Source organism: Opisthorchis viverrini, assembly GCF_000715545.1.
Source record: "Opisthorchis viverrini unplaced genomic scaffold opera_v5_607, whole genome shotgun sequence".
NCBI classification, from domain to species: Eukaryota; Metazoa; Platyhelminthes; class Trematoda; order Opisthorchiida; family Opisthorchiidae; genus Opisthorchis; species Opisthorchis viverrini.
The window spans coordinates 104,167-119,747 of NW_008752271.1; the positions used below are offsets into that span (position 1 = coordinate 104,167).

A 15,581-nucleotide genomic window follows, 5' to 3' on the forward strand; every position below is an offset into this window, starting at 1 on the left:
TGGCACGCTTTACAAAATTTTACATGGTCATGTTGTCCTTTTGTTTTAGTTTACACTGATTATGGTTGCGATTCTATCGATCTGCGGCCCGATCGCCTCACAAGCGTATAAACCGTCTAAGTGCTCTAATGAACTCTCGACCTGCCACAAGTCATGCTGTCGCCACGTAGGGCATCAAAGATACGTCTGCGAATATAAATGTTTCGAAGGTTACAAACGCTGCTATTGAAATACAGTCATGCTTGTCAATCGCTTGTTAGAAAATCCACCTTTTGATTTTCAAAAATGATCAATTTGTCACACATTACTGCCTTATCGATCAGAAACACGGATCATGGTTCGAACATACTGCACAGTAGGAACCACCCATCTTGTTACATCCATATAAAGAGACTGTCGCAATTTAAGCGGGAACGCTTCTGACGTCAACCGTAAACCGATCATTTAACAGCCATTGAAAATTTCCAAAACGAGCGAAAAACTCCACAACCTTTGTTTGTGACGTTAAACTCGCGCATCTCATTTCTCTGTGGGTACGTGACGTTATCCCAAGTTGGTAGTCAGCTTGCAAAGTCAGTTTTTGCAGAACTAACACCCCCTGGCAATCCCGAAGTCGGCCCAGTTTATTCGCACCTGGAAATATGACAAAGATGAATGCCGTTCCAAGCAAAATCGACCAAAATTTTTGGAAAGATGTATTGACAAAACGAGCAAAATGTTTGACACCTTTTACTAAGCAATTTTCGTTGCAAATCGACGGTTGAGTCAAATGGAACACGCATAGACACAGCCCTTGAAGCGGCGCTGAGTTATACATGGTGCCGCTGACTGATTTTCAGTCAGCAAGTCGCTATTCACTCAGGGCTGGAGATAGCTCAGTGTCCGAGGCATTTAATCAATGACCAAAGGTTATAAGCCAACCCCGCCATCTCAACTGCTCTTTTCTAGTCTTGGACAGCCTGGCTATAGCTCATAATTCGTTCAATTGTCATGGTAGCCAGGCTCCGAAAGAATGTTACAACCGAATGATTACTTAGCTTATCTATTTTTATCCACACACGGGTCACGAACAGTTTCCAAGTGGTCACCCTAGTTTCCTGCATTCACATTTATTTCAAGACATTTGTAAGAAAAACTAGATCGAAACAATCTATACAGGAACGATACCTGACACATTCGGAAGAAATTCGGTTTAAAAAAACAATGAAATATATCATCCCATGGTGAACAACTTGTCCAACTTTTTCGCACTAGCGCAAACTGTACTCTATAACATAACCGCCGAATTTGAGTTTACTCAGCGCAGGTGTCTTTAAACCGTTGAATATACACAGAAGACATTAGAAAATGGAGTGCAGCAATGGATCTGATCGTATAACGGACTGTTGACCGTAAACCCAAAACAAAGGCTATTGAAAACTTTAGTTCAAAGCCACCGGAGTACCGACAACAAACCGAACGGGTTAACGACGGTAGATTCTTGCGCATCCGCTCAATCGTTCCGTGTTGAGACCTGTCCTTGACATGCCTGCTTCCCCTTATTATGCTTTGGCTCGATGTGAACTAACAGTCCACATCTTCAAGGGCACTTTTCAGTCTGTCAGCCAAATTTAGGAACTTTACTCATTCAGCCAGAATACATTTTCCTCGACGTCGCCTGACTTTTTATGAATCTGTTTTTGAAGCACACGGTACATCATGATTCATTGAGTGCAGCGGAACAGCTTTTGGCAATTCTACCCCTTAACGTAAACAACGAAGTGCTATCCACTAAGGCCCATTCAGGTTGGTATATTCATAAGTAAACTAGAAACGGTACACCTAACCCTTGTCGACGGGCCGTCGGCTCTCTGGCAAGTTCATTCATATGATCACCATATAACAACGACGTCGATGAGATCGGTTTATCAGGTGAGGGTCGATTTTTTATAGATCAGAGGGGGCGGCTGATATCTAAGATGTTTGGAGTCTGTGATCACCATATAACAACGACGTCGATGAGACCGGTTTATCAGGTAAGGGTCGATTTTTTATAGATCAGAGGGGTCGACTGATATCTAAGATGTTTGGAATCTGTGAAACATAAGCAGACAACTTATTTACCACACATGAAGCTGGTCTGTCATTTATAGGGTCTAAACTTTGTCTGAGTTCCAGTTCCTCAGCCATGAAAAGATTGCTGTTGAAATAAACGTCGTGAGATGATACGATCAGCCATTGTGTGAACTCGTTTACACAGCTTAGCGAGAACGGTATGTTGGCCGTAGGACGAGCTTCTCCGGCAGAACACATGAGAACTGCTCCGCCCCGCTGACCCGTAGAAACTTCACATCAATTCGAAGCAACTTCTCTTTGCACCTCGACGAAACTTTTAATGCGCTATGTGAAGGACGAGTCCTTTTCATCATTTACCTATCGGTTGGCCACAATTCGTGAAAACCCAACCAACGTCCACAGAAGAGGCAGTTTCAGCCCACTTACTCCAGCCTCCATCTATTAAGGCCACGGTGCAAATTAAACTCAGCAGAGCGCAAGGTCGGCCAGCTCTGACGGACTTCATTTTTACTGATGATCTGTCTAATCTCCTCTGTTTCTGCCCGTTTGTGTACAGCGGCATTTCTGAATTTTCAATGTAACAGTTATGATGACCAACCCCAGAAAGCAAACTTTGGTCAACATCTTCTGTTCTCATGAAGTTAACCGGCTAAATACTGTGGTCAAAGAACCGAAACTAACTCAAACCATCACGAACTTCCCTTGAATAGTAAGGTTTCTGCTTTATGGGGCTGGAAAGTCAGGGGATGTTTTCTTGAAATCCTTGGTTTTCCCAACTGTTGTTTACTAGATCATCCGGGAATGTACCTGATAGCTTTCGCGCCTACTACTATGGTGAAAATTTAATTACTGTCATGCGTTTAAACAACTCTAGTATCGGAGTGCTAATATCCTCCCTTAAGTCCATGGCATTGTGGGGTAAAAATTATTTGCCTGTGATACAAATGAAATATCTATTCGAGGCGATCTTTACTTCAACGCGTAGTTGCCTTTCAACCTCTGTCTTCTGGCTTACTCAAATGTATTGTTTACAGTGTCTCAGAACCTTGAAGCTTCTAAGAAGACAGTAGGCGTGTGGCATGGAAAACCGAGCCGGTTTTCGAAATGTGGCAGATCCAACAACCCGATCTCTATATCCATTTATTACTAACATATTTAGGTTATACGTGTCCTCATATACGCAGCTTAATAGTTCATCGGATAACTTTTCTCTGATGGAATTCGAAATTAAAACGTTCTTGATGTATTTCAGTGAAATGGTTTACCTTTCATAGCATCTCCATGGCTTATTCATTCTGTACACACAGTAAGGCCCTCATGAATGTCTTTTGTGTCTTGATGAACGGTAGTGCAATTCTGTATCGGTCCCTTGGCTTCCTGCTCCGCCCACCATGGTATATCAAAAAACACGGTAGCTCTAGACAGCCCTTTATGGAGACAAAAGTAGAATCATTGCATCTGTATTTATAGGGTAATCACAAAGTGTTCCACAAGGTCGTGTCAATTAGAGCATGCCTTCATTTGGTCCGTGTCCTACAGGTGACACATCCGTCCAAATGACGTGATGTTAGGTTATTAAGGACGGTTGGCCTCCGTACACGTCTGACATTCTACGGATCAGCGACGTATATGAAACTATAGTCATGCAACAAGGCTTCGGAAAGTGCCAAATACGATGCATTTTCAATAAAAAAGACAGCCTACTTTCATAGGGCCTAAAAGCGAGGTACCCATCAGTTGTATATGCCTTATCAATTGAGTTATTACTTATTCGACATGTTACAACGCACTGACCAGGAACAATTATAGACTTTGCTGAGAAAAACCAAGCGTTCGTGTCCAGAATACAGACTTCGCGTTTATCGCTGTGTGGGTTAACGGGAATGTCAGTCTAATAAACTCCTACGCAACGCTACATCATGCCGGCTTTTGAGCCGAATGTAAACAGTGTACACGTTCCTACTTTGTGCAAATATTTGCGCTCAAAAACGTTTTACTGACCGATTTTTTCAAGTAAATGTTAACCATATGTATCGATAGATACTCCCTTTATCTACTGCGATTTCACCGTAGCACACAAAGCCGGCAAATATCTTTGAGTGACCCCAATATGTTCTACTCTAAGTTATGTGGATGTTTTCCGTGATACTTGTGCAAATTGCTGAAATTTCAAGCGGCATTCAAATCGTTGGTATTGTGGGGAGGTTTGAGAACTGCCAACTGAGATTTCGTCCCGGCTAATCTATTGGGAGTTTCAAACCTGCGATCTCTCGGCTAGTAGTTAAACACCTGAGTTTTAGGTCAAGAGCAACAGTGTGATTAACTTGCACTCTGCAGGGGCACAGCGCTGTTAATCCCTCGATGAATTATGGAAACCCCATCACGTGGTCACGCCCCGGTGACCTCCTAGTTTCACTCAACCCACGAAGTTGCCCTTCCTCAGAGCTCTTTTTTCAAGTCATTACTATAGAGAATGTCTGCCCAAAGGTTAAATAAACCACTACTGAGGTATCAACTACCATAAACTCGTATACCAACAAGTATTGACAAATTTCGCCCATAAGTGATGTCTTAAATGGTACAGTGATGTGCGCATGACAAAACTCTCCTTTTTAGCTTGTTGTTTGCTTTCTCCTGGTCTGACTCCGCTTCTAAAATGTTAGTTTTTTTAGAAGCGTTTAGTACGTAATATTTTTAGCCAGAATATATGGAACACCGCCACATGGGGCGGACAAGCTATCCAAGCAGTAATGATTATACACACAAACAGGAAATATTCATGTCAATGTAATTTTTTTTATTTCTGAACTGAGGCAGTAGGGCTGCCTTCAGTTTCCAGGTCCCTACCATTAGTTTCCTTCCACAATTACTGGAAGAACCAATATTTCCTGATGTTGAGAAAACTATTCGAAAGATTCCCGAGCATCGTATCAATCATGTCGATGGCCAAAATGTGTCAATTTTAAACGCCATCACCTGTCAGTTTTACAGGTCAGTGTAAGACGATTTCAGCGGAGATCTTTCAGCGACCTCACAGTGCGTTGATTTATCATCCTGTTCTGATCCCATAGACCTTGTACTAGAGTGGTGTTGGATTCTTCCATTCAAAAGGCTACAGTGGGCCTTGCATTCGCTAACAAACTTAGATTCATCTGCATGAACCTGGATGGAGTACGAGAGAGTTCATCCGCAGGCACAATAACGATAGACATTATATTATCGATTGCATTTCCAGAAACTGGACAAAACGAGACATCATTATCAACTCATTCGTCCCGGCCCAAATATAATTTGATTTATACAATATATTCAACCACATTCTACCAAATCTACACAACATTCTACAATGGTCTACTTTAATATCGATTTGTGAAGCGCCATGAACCCAAAAGTAGCCCCCCTTGCCTGAGCAGAAGGCGAAAGTCGGGTTGAATCCTAAGTTGGCTTGAGTTAAGTCCCACAAACGGAGTTATACGTAGTCATTGAGCCATTCCACGAGTAGGTCCAACAACAGCCCAGTAACTAGATCTCTGTCTTGAGAGTACGCTTGGCTGTGGGAAAGGTGGGACAAACCAAGGAAATTCATACCATGTGATTGATACCAGTGAAACGGTGATGCTACTGATGGGGGGCATGCGAGTAGTATGTTTTCTCCTGCATCCACTTTGCATCTCTCGAAAAGTGGCATGTATTACGGAATTTGTGGAGTCGTTGTGTCTTATTTGCTTGCAATTGAGTAACAGTCAATGAATAGACGGAAAAGTTCAGGAAGAAGCGTTCAAGGGGAAGATGGATATTCAGTTTTGTAAACAAGATGCACATGAGAGTTTTGTTCCCCTGCCCAATAGTCGAAAACTGTTAAGTTAGCATTTTCTGCCAAATAACTTCGCAGCGAAGGTCTCCCTCCTTTCACCAGTACGGGAACTTTTGGTGTAGGTAACAGAGATGTGGTCGAGTTACACAGTTTGTGATTCTATTCACAGTGGAGGATGACACATCCAGTTAAGTGTAACCTCCTGTTCCTTCTTCGTTACAGAACTCACTGAGACACTAAATGACGTTGCTGCTGAAAAATCGTATTATAGTACTCTCTCTGTCTGGCAGCCTACGGTGTGACGACTAATTCTCTAGTACGGTCTTGTGCTGAGCTATTTCGCTCTGTACAAAACGACCGCCACCCTAACACAACCGAACTTGATTGACCTTGCCAAAGTCATTACACGGTGAGTAGGATCTCCCCCGATGGCCTAAGTTGTGCCCTAATCAACAGCCTTCTTTTTGCCAGAATCCCATCTGAACCCCTATAGATGAAACAGGTGGTACGCCTAGAGAACAAAACATCCTGCAAAGACGCGCGAGTTTCCCACGGTAAGAACTAATTACCAGTCGTTCTTGCGATGCTAATTTGAGTTACTGTGGGGGTTAAAAAATGCGAGCTGAACACCGCCGATTGACTGGGGTGGTCGGATTTGAAGCATAGTCGGAATCAGTTGGCTCAAAGCGCTGACTATTTGTCACAGCACTGAAAAAGATAGACCACACTGTGGTACAGCTGCACTGACGTAAGATAGCTAACAAAAAGTTGCAAACGGATATCATATTTTGCAGGCAAATCGATCCCTGTCGAGGAAAATAAGGCGGCTGTAGGGGAAAATGGACATCGAACATATGCTGTTTCGAGGGTTATTCTGCCAAAAAACATTATTTCACTGTCATGTGCTGAAACAAAACAAATAGGAACCAGTAAACCCAATCGAATGCATGCTTATATACTACACTCAGATATCCCAGTGAGCTCCAGGACCGAGAAGCGAAACTGAACACCAAAGAACAAAATGCGCATACCACAAACGAGTCAGTTCCAATTACTAAGTGGATTGGAATTCCATCAATACTTGAACTGATTTTTCGATCGACTGTTTGATCAATCACAGCTACTGAACCGGTCTCTTCGTCACAATCCGACACGGTTTTCCCGTACGTGTCGGCGGGCCTAGGCTCACACCTATAAAAAGATAAAGATAGCCGTTTCAACATGAACTGACACTATTTGACCCGAGTATTTTCATCAGGGTGTTACCCAGTGCATCAGCCTTCACTGGATAAAAATTGAACAAAAAGTTTTCGTTTTTCAAGAGAGAATATTGATCATTCCAGTAATGCTTTACGTGTGTGGTTCAGCACACCGTTTGCCGAAAAGTCGTACACCATATTTCCGGATCAGATGACCGCTGTAGGGGGTAAATTAAAGAATTGCCTCCCGTGGTGTTGATCCAAATGGGAAGAGAGCTGTTGAACTTTGCCGTATTAATTAGCAACAATGGTTCAACAGTACAATTACCAGGGAATAATAAATCAGAATGAATAACTCTACTAATTGTCCATCAACTGGGTCCCGTTCTTACAGTGCAGCTCAACTTCTGGGGGAAGTCGGATAAGTTCAGAATAATAAGATTAAAAAATCGCATACAGTGTTAGGTAACCATTAGCGACAAAAGTGTTACCCAGTTTTGCGCTACCCACCAGAGGAAAAAGAGTGAGATTCAGTTTGTTTAATCTGGCTATGTTATGCCTGCTGATTCGCCAATCTGTTGTATCTGACTGCTGACCCCGCTCGAAGGCCAAGTGCCGGAAAAATGACTCACTGAAGGGAACACAACAGCTATATTCCGAACAAGCGAGTGCAAGAGCGTGAGTGCGTGCTAGTCCAAAAATACAACGGCCTCGAGCCATTTATTGGAGGGACACTGTCTGAACTTGGTCCAACGCTGACGCACATTATCTGGTTTTGATGCAAGGCGGTGACGCGCTGCATATTGCGGCAGCGTTGTCTGTCTGGTCAGCATCTAGCGGAGCTGAGGGGCTCAGTAGATTTCAGGCATTTAGCGGTTACTTCCGGGAGTCTGACCTTCCTGATACCTACAACCATACCTCCATCCATACCTTCTATGGACCACGTGGTCAGCTCATCAGCATGGTTTTAAAAGGCTGTTACTTAGCACCTATTGCATTTTCCTGTTATTCCATCCCTGAGTGTATACTCTGCGAGATTCACCCTATTAGACCATCTCCGAAATTGAGCTAAAGACATTCGAATGAGATGGGTGATAGTGTGTTATTCTGTATGATGGTTTTTCCTCTAAATCTTTGTCGGCTGAGATTGGCCGTGACCGCACCAGGCAGAATGGCGTATACAGCAGACGCGGTACGCTCTCAATCCCAGATAAGAAACCCCCAATGATGGAGATGCATGGTGCTGCTGATCGAAACATGGGTTTACTCAGAAAGCGCCCCCACAAGGGACAACTGCAACAAGGATTAGCATGTTCTGATCAGCGAAAAGAACACTGAAGTGCACCTGTTCAAGTAAAACAATTGAACATGAAGATCACGCACAACTGATTTAAAGAACAAAGATAATTCTATTGAATAAGATTAGCCTTGATTATGCTGACATGAACTGCTTACTAAGTATTATCCCGTAATTCACCAAAAAGCAAGATGCTCCCGGCTTTCCTCGTGTTTATAAAACATAGGGTTTTCGTGCGGTTCTTAGCTCAAAGCAGGAAAGTGTGATGGTGGTAAACATTAGACTGTAAACGTGTGAATTACAGAACACCGAACGGAGCACCTGTTGTTGACAGAATGTACTGGTAAGTTTTCATTAAACCTCGGTTCTCAGTTCTGAGAGTAACTTTGTCTACCAAGGGTGGATTGACGCAGCTCAACAAAACTGGGTCAGGTAGGCACATTCTTTCTATCTAACTTCCGATTCTGGTGGGAACTAGTCGTGTTACCCAGTGCATTTAATCTGTCCACTGACGAGGCCGTTTTGGTCATACGCTCCCGGTGGAAAAATTGAAATTTCTGTGTCATCTCCTAAGCCTGTGCCATTGACGAATTTGGGGTGTGGTAAAAACAGAAAGTGTCGAGTCCAAGTTTTGAAGCATCCACAAAAATTACCTCGTAAATGAAAACTGATAGACGTTGGACAGGCGTTCAGGGGCGTTCATGAAAACGTTGTAATTATAGTATAATTCAAAATACAATGATAATAACGAAGAAGCATCTTACTATCGAACTCATGACTCATAATATCATCTTTTTCAATACTTTCCTCGATACTATTCATAGCGTTTTGAAAAATTACAAGCATACAGTCAATTTGGATTCATTTGCCGAGTGACAATACATCGCGAAATGAGCACTGCTCCAAATGACCTATCAGGATTTCATAAAATCCTAGAGAATAAGAATTACCGGATTCAATTTAGTCGCTTTCCTACCCAAAGTTAGAAGCCAGATTCGTTGAGGAATAGTGTAGCTAGACTCGTCATGTAGTTACGATTGATAATAACAACAGGATCGTTACAAACAGTGGACGAAGCAGTTTGCTGCTTAGTTTTGCATTTTCGAAAACTGTCAGGTCAAGCAAACTATAGTAGAGCATAAGACCAGTAATAACTAGTCGTAACAAGAAGGATATGACGAAAGTAACCGCGACTTAATGCGGCAGAAGACGAAACTACACATCAGGATATTTAACCAGAATCATGGAATGAGGGAAAAAATGAACAGATCAATTAAAGGATGTGACTAGTCTGTGAGGGTCAGTAGACTTATAAGAGAATCAGGTGAAACGTTACCAATGGAAGTAAATATATGGGACAGGTAGAAAGTAGTATAGACGAATAGTGGTTAACAGACTTGCGCCACGCAGCCTAACGTCGCAGATCGAACTGCGTGCCGTGAGGCGCAGGGTCACAATTAGAGTGCACGCTTCAATCAGGTACAGATCAATTGTGTTACGATCTTGTTGAGACCGTTCGTAGCCAAGTGGGCATCACACGAAATTTCCACCCCTGGCTTTCGAGGTCATAATAATTGACTCTAGGTGAGAAGACATACAAACAGCCGGTAGTAACCACCGCAGGAAAAAGACAAAAGGTTGCTTGTATAAACTACCACTGAATAAGATCCATAGACAACATTACATGGAAAGATAGAAACCTTTTGATTACTCAGTAACAGTCTGGACTGCTTCTGAGTTTGATACTCATGCATCCTACAAAGAAGTAACGGTTTGTTCGTATATTCATCAAAGGTTGTCAATAAAATGAGTATCTGTCAAAATGTAGGCAGCTCGGGTGTGTTTACTGGTGGTTGATCAGATAGCAGTTGATCTGCTCGCCGAGCTTGGCAACTGGCTTGCAAACGTTTCATCCCCAGTTGAAGAGACATCGACTCAACTGTGCACTGACGATGTCTCCTCAACTAAGGACGAAACGTTTGCAAGACAGTTGCCAAGCTCGGCGAGCAGATCAACTGCCATCTGATCAATCACAAATAAAATGAGTATCAGTGCATGTTTAATTCCACTCTGGGTGTGGCCAAACCAGGGTGCTGGATTCGGGTTTACCGTATTCAGATACGAATCTTCATCTTCAGAAATTGAATGATATGGCGGAACGAAGTGAAGAATGTAACGGAAAGTTTGGGTACCGCCGATGCTGTTTACCTTCTAGGGTAGGGTCTACTCGACACTCCCTTTGCTTGTGTGTGGAGACAATGAACGATATGGCGGTTAAGCGATATCATTGGCGTGTTGCACGTGTAGGTGACTTTTATGTTTATTGTAAGCGGGCCCCTGGTTCTCCCCCGTGTCACGGTTGTGTGGGAGTGAAGCACCAGGGTTCTTATCTGGTGTTATCGTCAATGATGATGACAACTGCAAAAACCGCCGAATTCCGTCTGACGTAAAATGCGAATGCTCAACAAACGATTACTCACCTGGCCAAATCATGATATATGCAAGACGCGCCATAACGAAAAATCCCCCGGTTTTCCACAAATGAATGCAATCACCAAGCTGTACTCCAGAAATTTTCAAACACCAATCTAGGACAACTGAGGAGACTCACCGGCTTTAATAGCAGCAGCAGTTTGGAAAACCGCCCACTTTCAACCGGACCCAGTCAAAATGACAGTCTGAATGTGATAGTGTGCGGGAAACTTTAATAAAACGGTCTTGCAGTATGGTTCGGTGCCGAGACGGACCAAGTGGTTAGAACGCGAATTTACTGACCGGAAGGTCCTCTCGACTTCCCTTGTCTAGGCTTGGGCAACCTGACAGTATCCCAGCCCTCGTGCTTCCTTCGTGTGGCATGGCAGCTAGGCACTGAAAGGGTGTCACAGCTGAACGATTTCGTAGTGTGGTTCACGTTGCAGAAGCGAAGAGAGGAACATTTACTTTCGTGGGAATCCCTCCTGGCTTCCTTGCGTTCAGCTGTGGCACCCTTTCAGTGCCTAGCTGCCATGCCACACGAAGGAAGCACGAGGGCTGGGATACTGCCAGGTTGCCCAAGCCTAAACAGGGGGCTTCCTGGAGGTAAGCAGAATCAAAAAACATCATAACTATTTCGCCTGAATAGCACAATTAACACCACGTTGAAAGGAGTTAAACACATGGAAAACGAATGCCCAACCTGTCAACAGTTTACAGCTGCATAATCCATCAAGGACCGACAGTATCCGAATTATTTTACTTCGGCATGCATCACGATACACGGTGCATCTCACCGCGATCGCTGTCGATGTTCCGGTTGTTGATTTTTTGTCATGCAGCTGTCGTGTGACAGGTGTGAACATTTACGTTAGTCATGCATTTTATGCACCACCATTCGACTGCATTTAGACACATGTATTCGAAAGTCGCATTCGTTCTGGTCTGTAATTAATCGCACCAGACCTATTCTATCACATTTGACGTGGAGCTTCCCTATTCCGACGGATCTTTCCTGATTTGGACGACCAAGTTTTGGTTTTTTGGAAATAGAAATGAAAGACTAACCTGAATGATTGGAGTTAAATGAGGGGACAGAATTTCCTCAGTAGTACCGTAGAAAAGTATATGCCCTCTCCAGGAGGCTTGTACTTCCGGATACTCCTGTTTCTGTGGTGTAGGGTAGATTGAGGAGTGGGTGTTGCGCCAAGTACTACCAATGAATTCTGAAGCTCACAGACCATTAAGATATTCTAGACCTCATCCTCTAACCTCATACGCATATGTTAGAAAGTAACAATTAATTCGACCACGACGCAGCTGGATTGCTGAGAACAACTCTTCCGCACTGTAACAGGAAAGCTGTTTTTACTTCCAGCCCTACATTCCACACCGTCAGCTGACTGTGAGTAATTTTCACATGTACCGAACGTCATTCGACGTGACTTTATAGTTTCGCACAGCTAAACCAAATGTGATAGTGGGGAGCCCTCAAATTTGTCAAAGGAGCTTGAATTACCCAACCGGTCCCGACGCATAACGTCCACAAAACATACCATTGTGCCAAACAAAACGAGTCAGTGTTTTCTTTTATGGAAAACCTTCACTTTGTCCTCACCATTATTCCAAATGCGTTGGATTGTAGAGTGTACAAACGTTACAAGGTTTTTGCGACTCAAAACTGGGCCTGACCAATATCTGGATCTCGAATCTTCTACATTCAATCATTTCTCGCATTCAGGGTCGTGTGGCCAAAATTCTGCACCATAACAACGGCCGATCACGTGACTTCATTCTGGATCCTTAAAATATGGACCCAGCAACTTTTAAGACTGATCTTGGTGTTTCACTCCAATAAAATAACCTAGTTTATTGATAATTGTACGCCATGTATTACCGGCCGTGACATTCTATTCATCAACTTTGAAGGAAAAAACGGTATTGTGTACATTTTGGTGCCCTGTCTAGAACATCCATTGCTAGTATGACACTACTGAAAGCTCTTAGGACTAAAATTACACTTCTGACTTTACCAATCGTTCACAATTTGTTATGAGCGAACTAAATGACCCGATTCTGTGGTACTCAAAGAATGCAGGAGTAGTTAAAACAGACCTGAAGCTTTCGACCGAGCTTGAGCTATTTCAAAAGAACTATTCTGGTTTCTGAAGAGTTTGGTAAACAATCTGTGGATTTATTGCTGGGCAACGTGTCGCTTTTGACACAAAAGCCTCATCAGGCCAAGTGAGTAAGTAAGTAGGTTGATTGGGTTTTAAGGCAGTCGGGGAACCAATCCGTGAGGTTCCTTGTGATTAGTGACGTGATCAGTGCTGGGTGTTCAGTCTGATGTTCCTGTTTGTTGATTAGTTGGGATGACTAACATTTACGATAGACTGGTTAGGGGGGATTCGTCTTTATGATGAACCCGGATTTTTTCGTCCTTCCTTCTTCAGTCTAGGACACCTTAACGGAAAACTATTCTGTTTGAACTTCGTAGGCCTGTTTGAGAATGCTGGTTGGTCCCTGGTATGAGGTTATCACAAAACGTGCGTTGCGAGGGCCCGACGATACGCTTCATTGCTTCATAAGTCAAAAATACTTCGTTTAAAGTTAACCGACAATAGGCTTGCCTACACTAGACGATGAATCCAACGAGGTAATCCTCTAAAATTCCCCAGGTTTTGAATGGTTTTGCTGCCAGTGAAGTCTATCATGGTGGTGTTTCTAAGTACATGAGAGTATCATACCCATGTTTGCTTGCGTTTTGGCGTTAAGTTAAACACGACATGGTTGCGGGTCCACAAAATGTATTCTCTCAGTGTGCCGATTTCGTTATCTATCTGCGCATGCCAGACCGAAGGTACTCACAAACTCAACCGCAAGTCATTAAGTTTTTTTCGGCTGTGGGACAAATAGATGTTTAAAGATTAATTCAGTGTCCATGAAGCTCATCTGCTATCCTGCTCCAGCGTAGATGGATTAACAGTCCCTCCGAAAATAGAGAAACGAATTGTGGTCACCATAACACTCACATAAACTGCGAAGGACACATTGAATCTGACTATGCACGCAAGCGGATGTGCATATGTTCAGTGCCATAGTGGCTGTCAATCAGCTCGTTAGCCAATAGACATTCTCGTTCCCTGGGTAGAATTCGACGTTCAGAACCATCTTGTCTTCGTCGAACCAGACTGAGCAATGCGGTAGCTGATGCAGTTCACTTTCAACTATGTTTACCAGTCACCTCCATTCTCAGGCAGCACGATGAAATGCTCGTCACTCATGAGCGTATTTATCTACGTATCAGTAGCGTGTCTGTTCGGCGAAGTCACTCGTTTCACAGGTTACCGCCCGGTTAGGCTGCATACTGCTGGATGCCATTGATTGTCAGAGGCCAACAGTCAAATTGCAGCGAAAAAGGCGGGATCCAATTTTTTGGTGGCGGCAGGCGTTGTTATCTGTGTACAAAGCGACTGAACCCGGGCGTTGCCATCCTTCGCTCCACTAAACCAACTGGAACACTGCTTGTTTGTTGGCGAGGCCTGTCTTCTGAAGTTTTCCAATGACTTTGGTATAATTTTTAGAAGTTTGTAATTTAAAAACAGGTGGTTTTTGAAAAAAAAATGCCTCCAATTTTCAGGACGATTCTGAATCCTACCGAAACAACATCCGGTCATGTCAACGTCCAGCTGAATCAATCAAGTACTCCACCACTGGCAGACTTCAACTGGCGCTCCATCAGTAAGATTGGGGGAGGTGACAAGGGTAGCCCTGGGTGGTCGGTGGTAGTGTACCTGGCAGAAAACAGCCGTTCACTAAGCGAGACTTTTCTCCGTCTTTCCATTGACATTGTTTTCGGACTCCTCATTCAGTGAATCCACACCGTTCAAGGCCCCAGTCGAGAGGAACACTCAGACCAACTTTTTATTTAAAGGCGCCGTTCGATAAATATACAAACATAGACCTCAACGGATAGAATCTGCTAATTAACCTCTAACAATTCCCATAGAGTGAGGTCTGATAAACCATCCTTGTTTCCGAGTATTTTACTGGTCTGCATTGCCCTGCGGTACCTCGGTCCTCACGTTTCTTTATTTTTGCATGGTGGCTGTCCAGCTCTATGCTGAGTGGAAGCAGCCAAGAGGTCTGACTTGGTAACGAAGTATGAAGACACTGACCACTAAACTAAGTCGGGTCAACAACCTCCACCTCCTCAGATGAGAAACCTGGGACTCAACTTACCAACAGTTGATGACAGTGGCAGAAGCGGCCCAAACGCGCAATTAATGGCGCTCATGCATCTAAGCGATCACCTTCAGTGCGCAGCTATCCAGTTCCCTAACTAACTAAACATACTATCTGGCTGCATCTCCCACTTTCAGGTGATCGAAACTGTAACAGCTGCCTATGGTACACAGTTTATAGATGATTATTTGAATGGATTGAGCCATTGGCTGCGCGACACAACCAATCTGTCAGGATCATTAGCTACATGTTTTACCTTGCCCCGCGATCCCTATCGGGAAAGACAGCATTTACAAACGTGAATGAGTTGACTGGTAAAGGCTTTTATGTCATGATGCCAGGTGATCGACTGACCATTCCTGGGTCGTCTCCATCCGACACAAGGCTGACATACAAAGTACATGATGTAACTAGCGTAACGGATGCAGTGCAGCCAGCTTATCTAACGAGGGAGAATCATCCACCTGGCGCAACCCAGCATTACTGATGTGGTGTTCCC

The 15,581-nt window shown here is 43.6% G+C and overlaps 1 protein-coding gene across 1 annotated transcript; it reads left to right on the top strand.

Annotated features, from left to right (window-relative positions):
* Positions 1–7,846: 7,846 nt before the first annotated feature.
* T265_11839 (hypothetical protein) lies at positions 7,847–10,391 on the top strand (the record flags this gene model as incomplete). The annotated part of the gene is made up of 2 exons (XM_009178624.1): positions 7,847–8,015; positions 10,198–10,391. The coding sequence occupies 2 exons, from the start codon at positions 7,847–7,849 to the stop codon at positions 10,389–10,391; spliced, it is 363 nt and encodes a 120-aa protein (XP_009176888.1).
* Between the last annotated feature and the right edge of the window lie 5,190 nt (positions 10,392–15,581).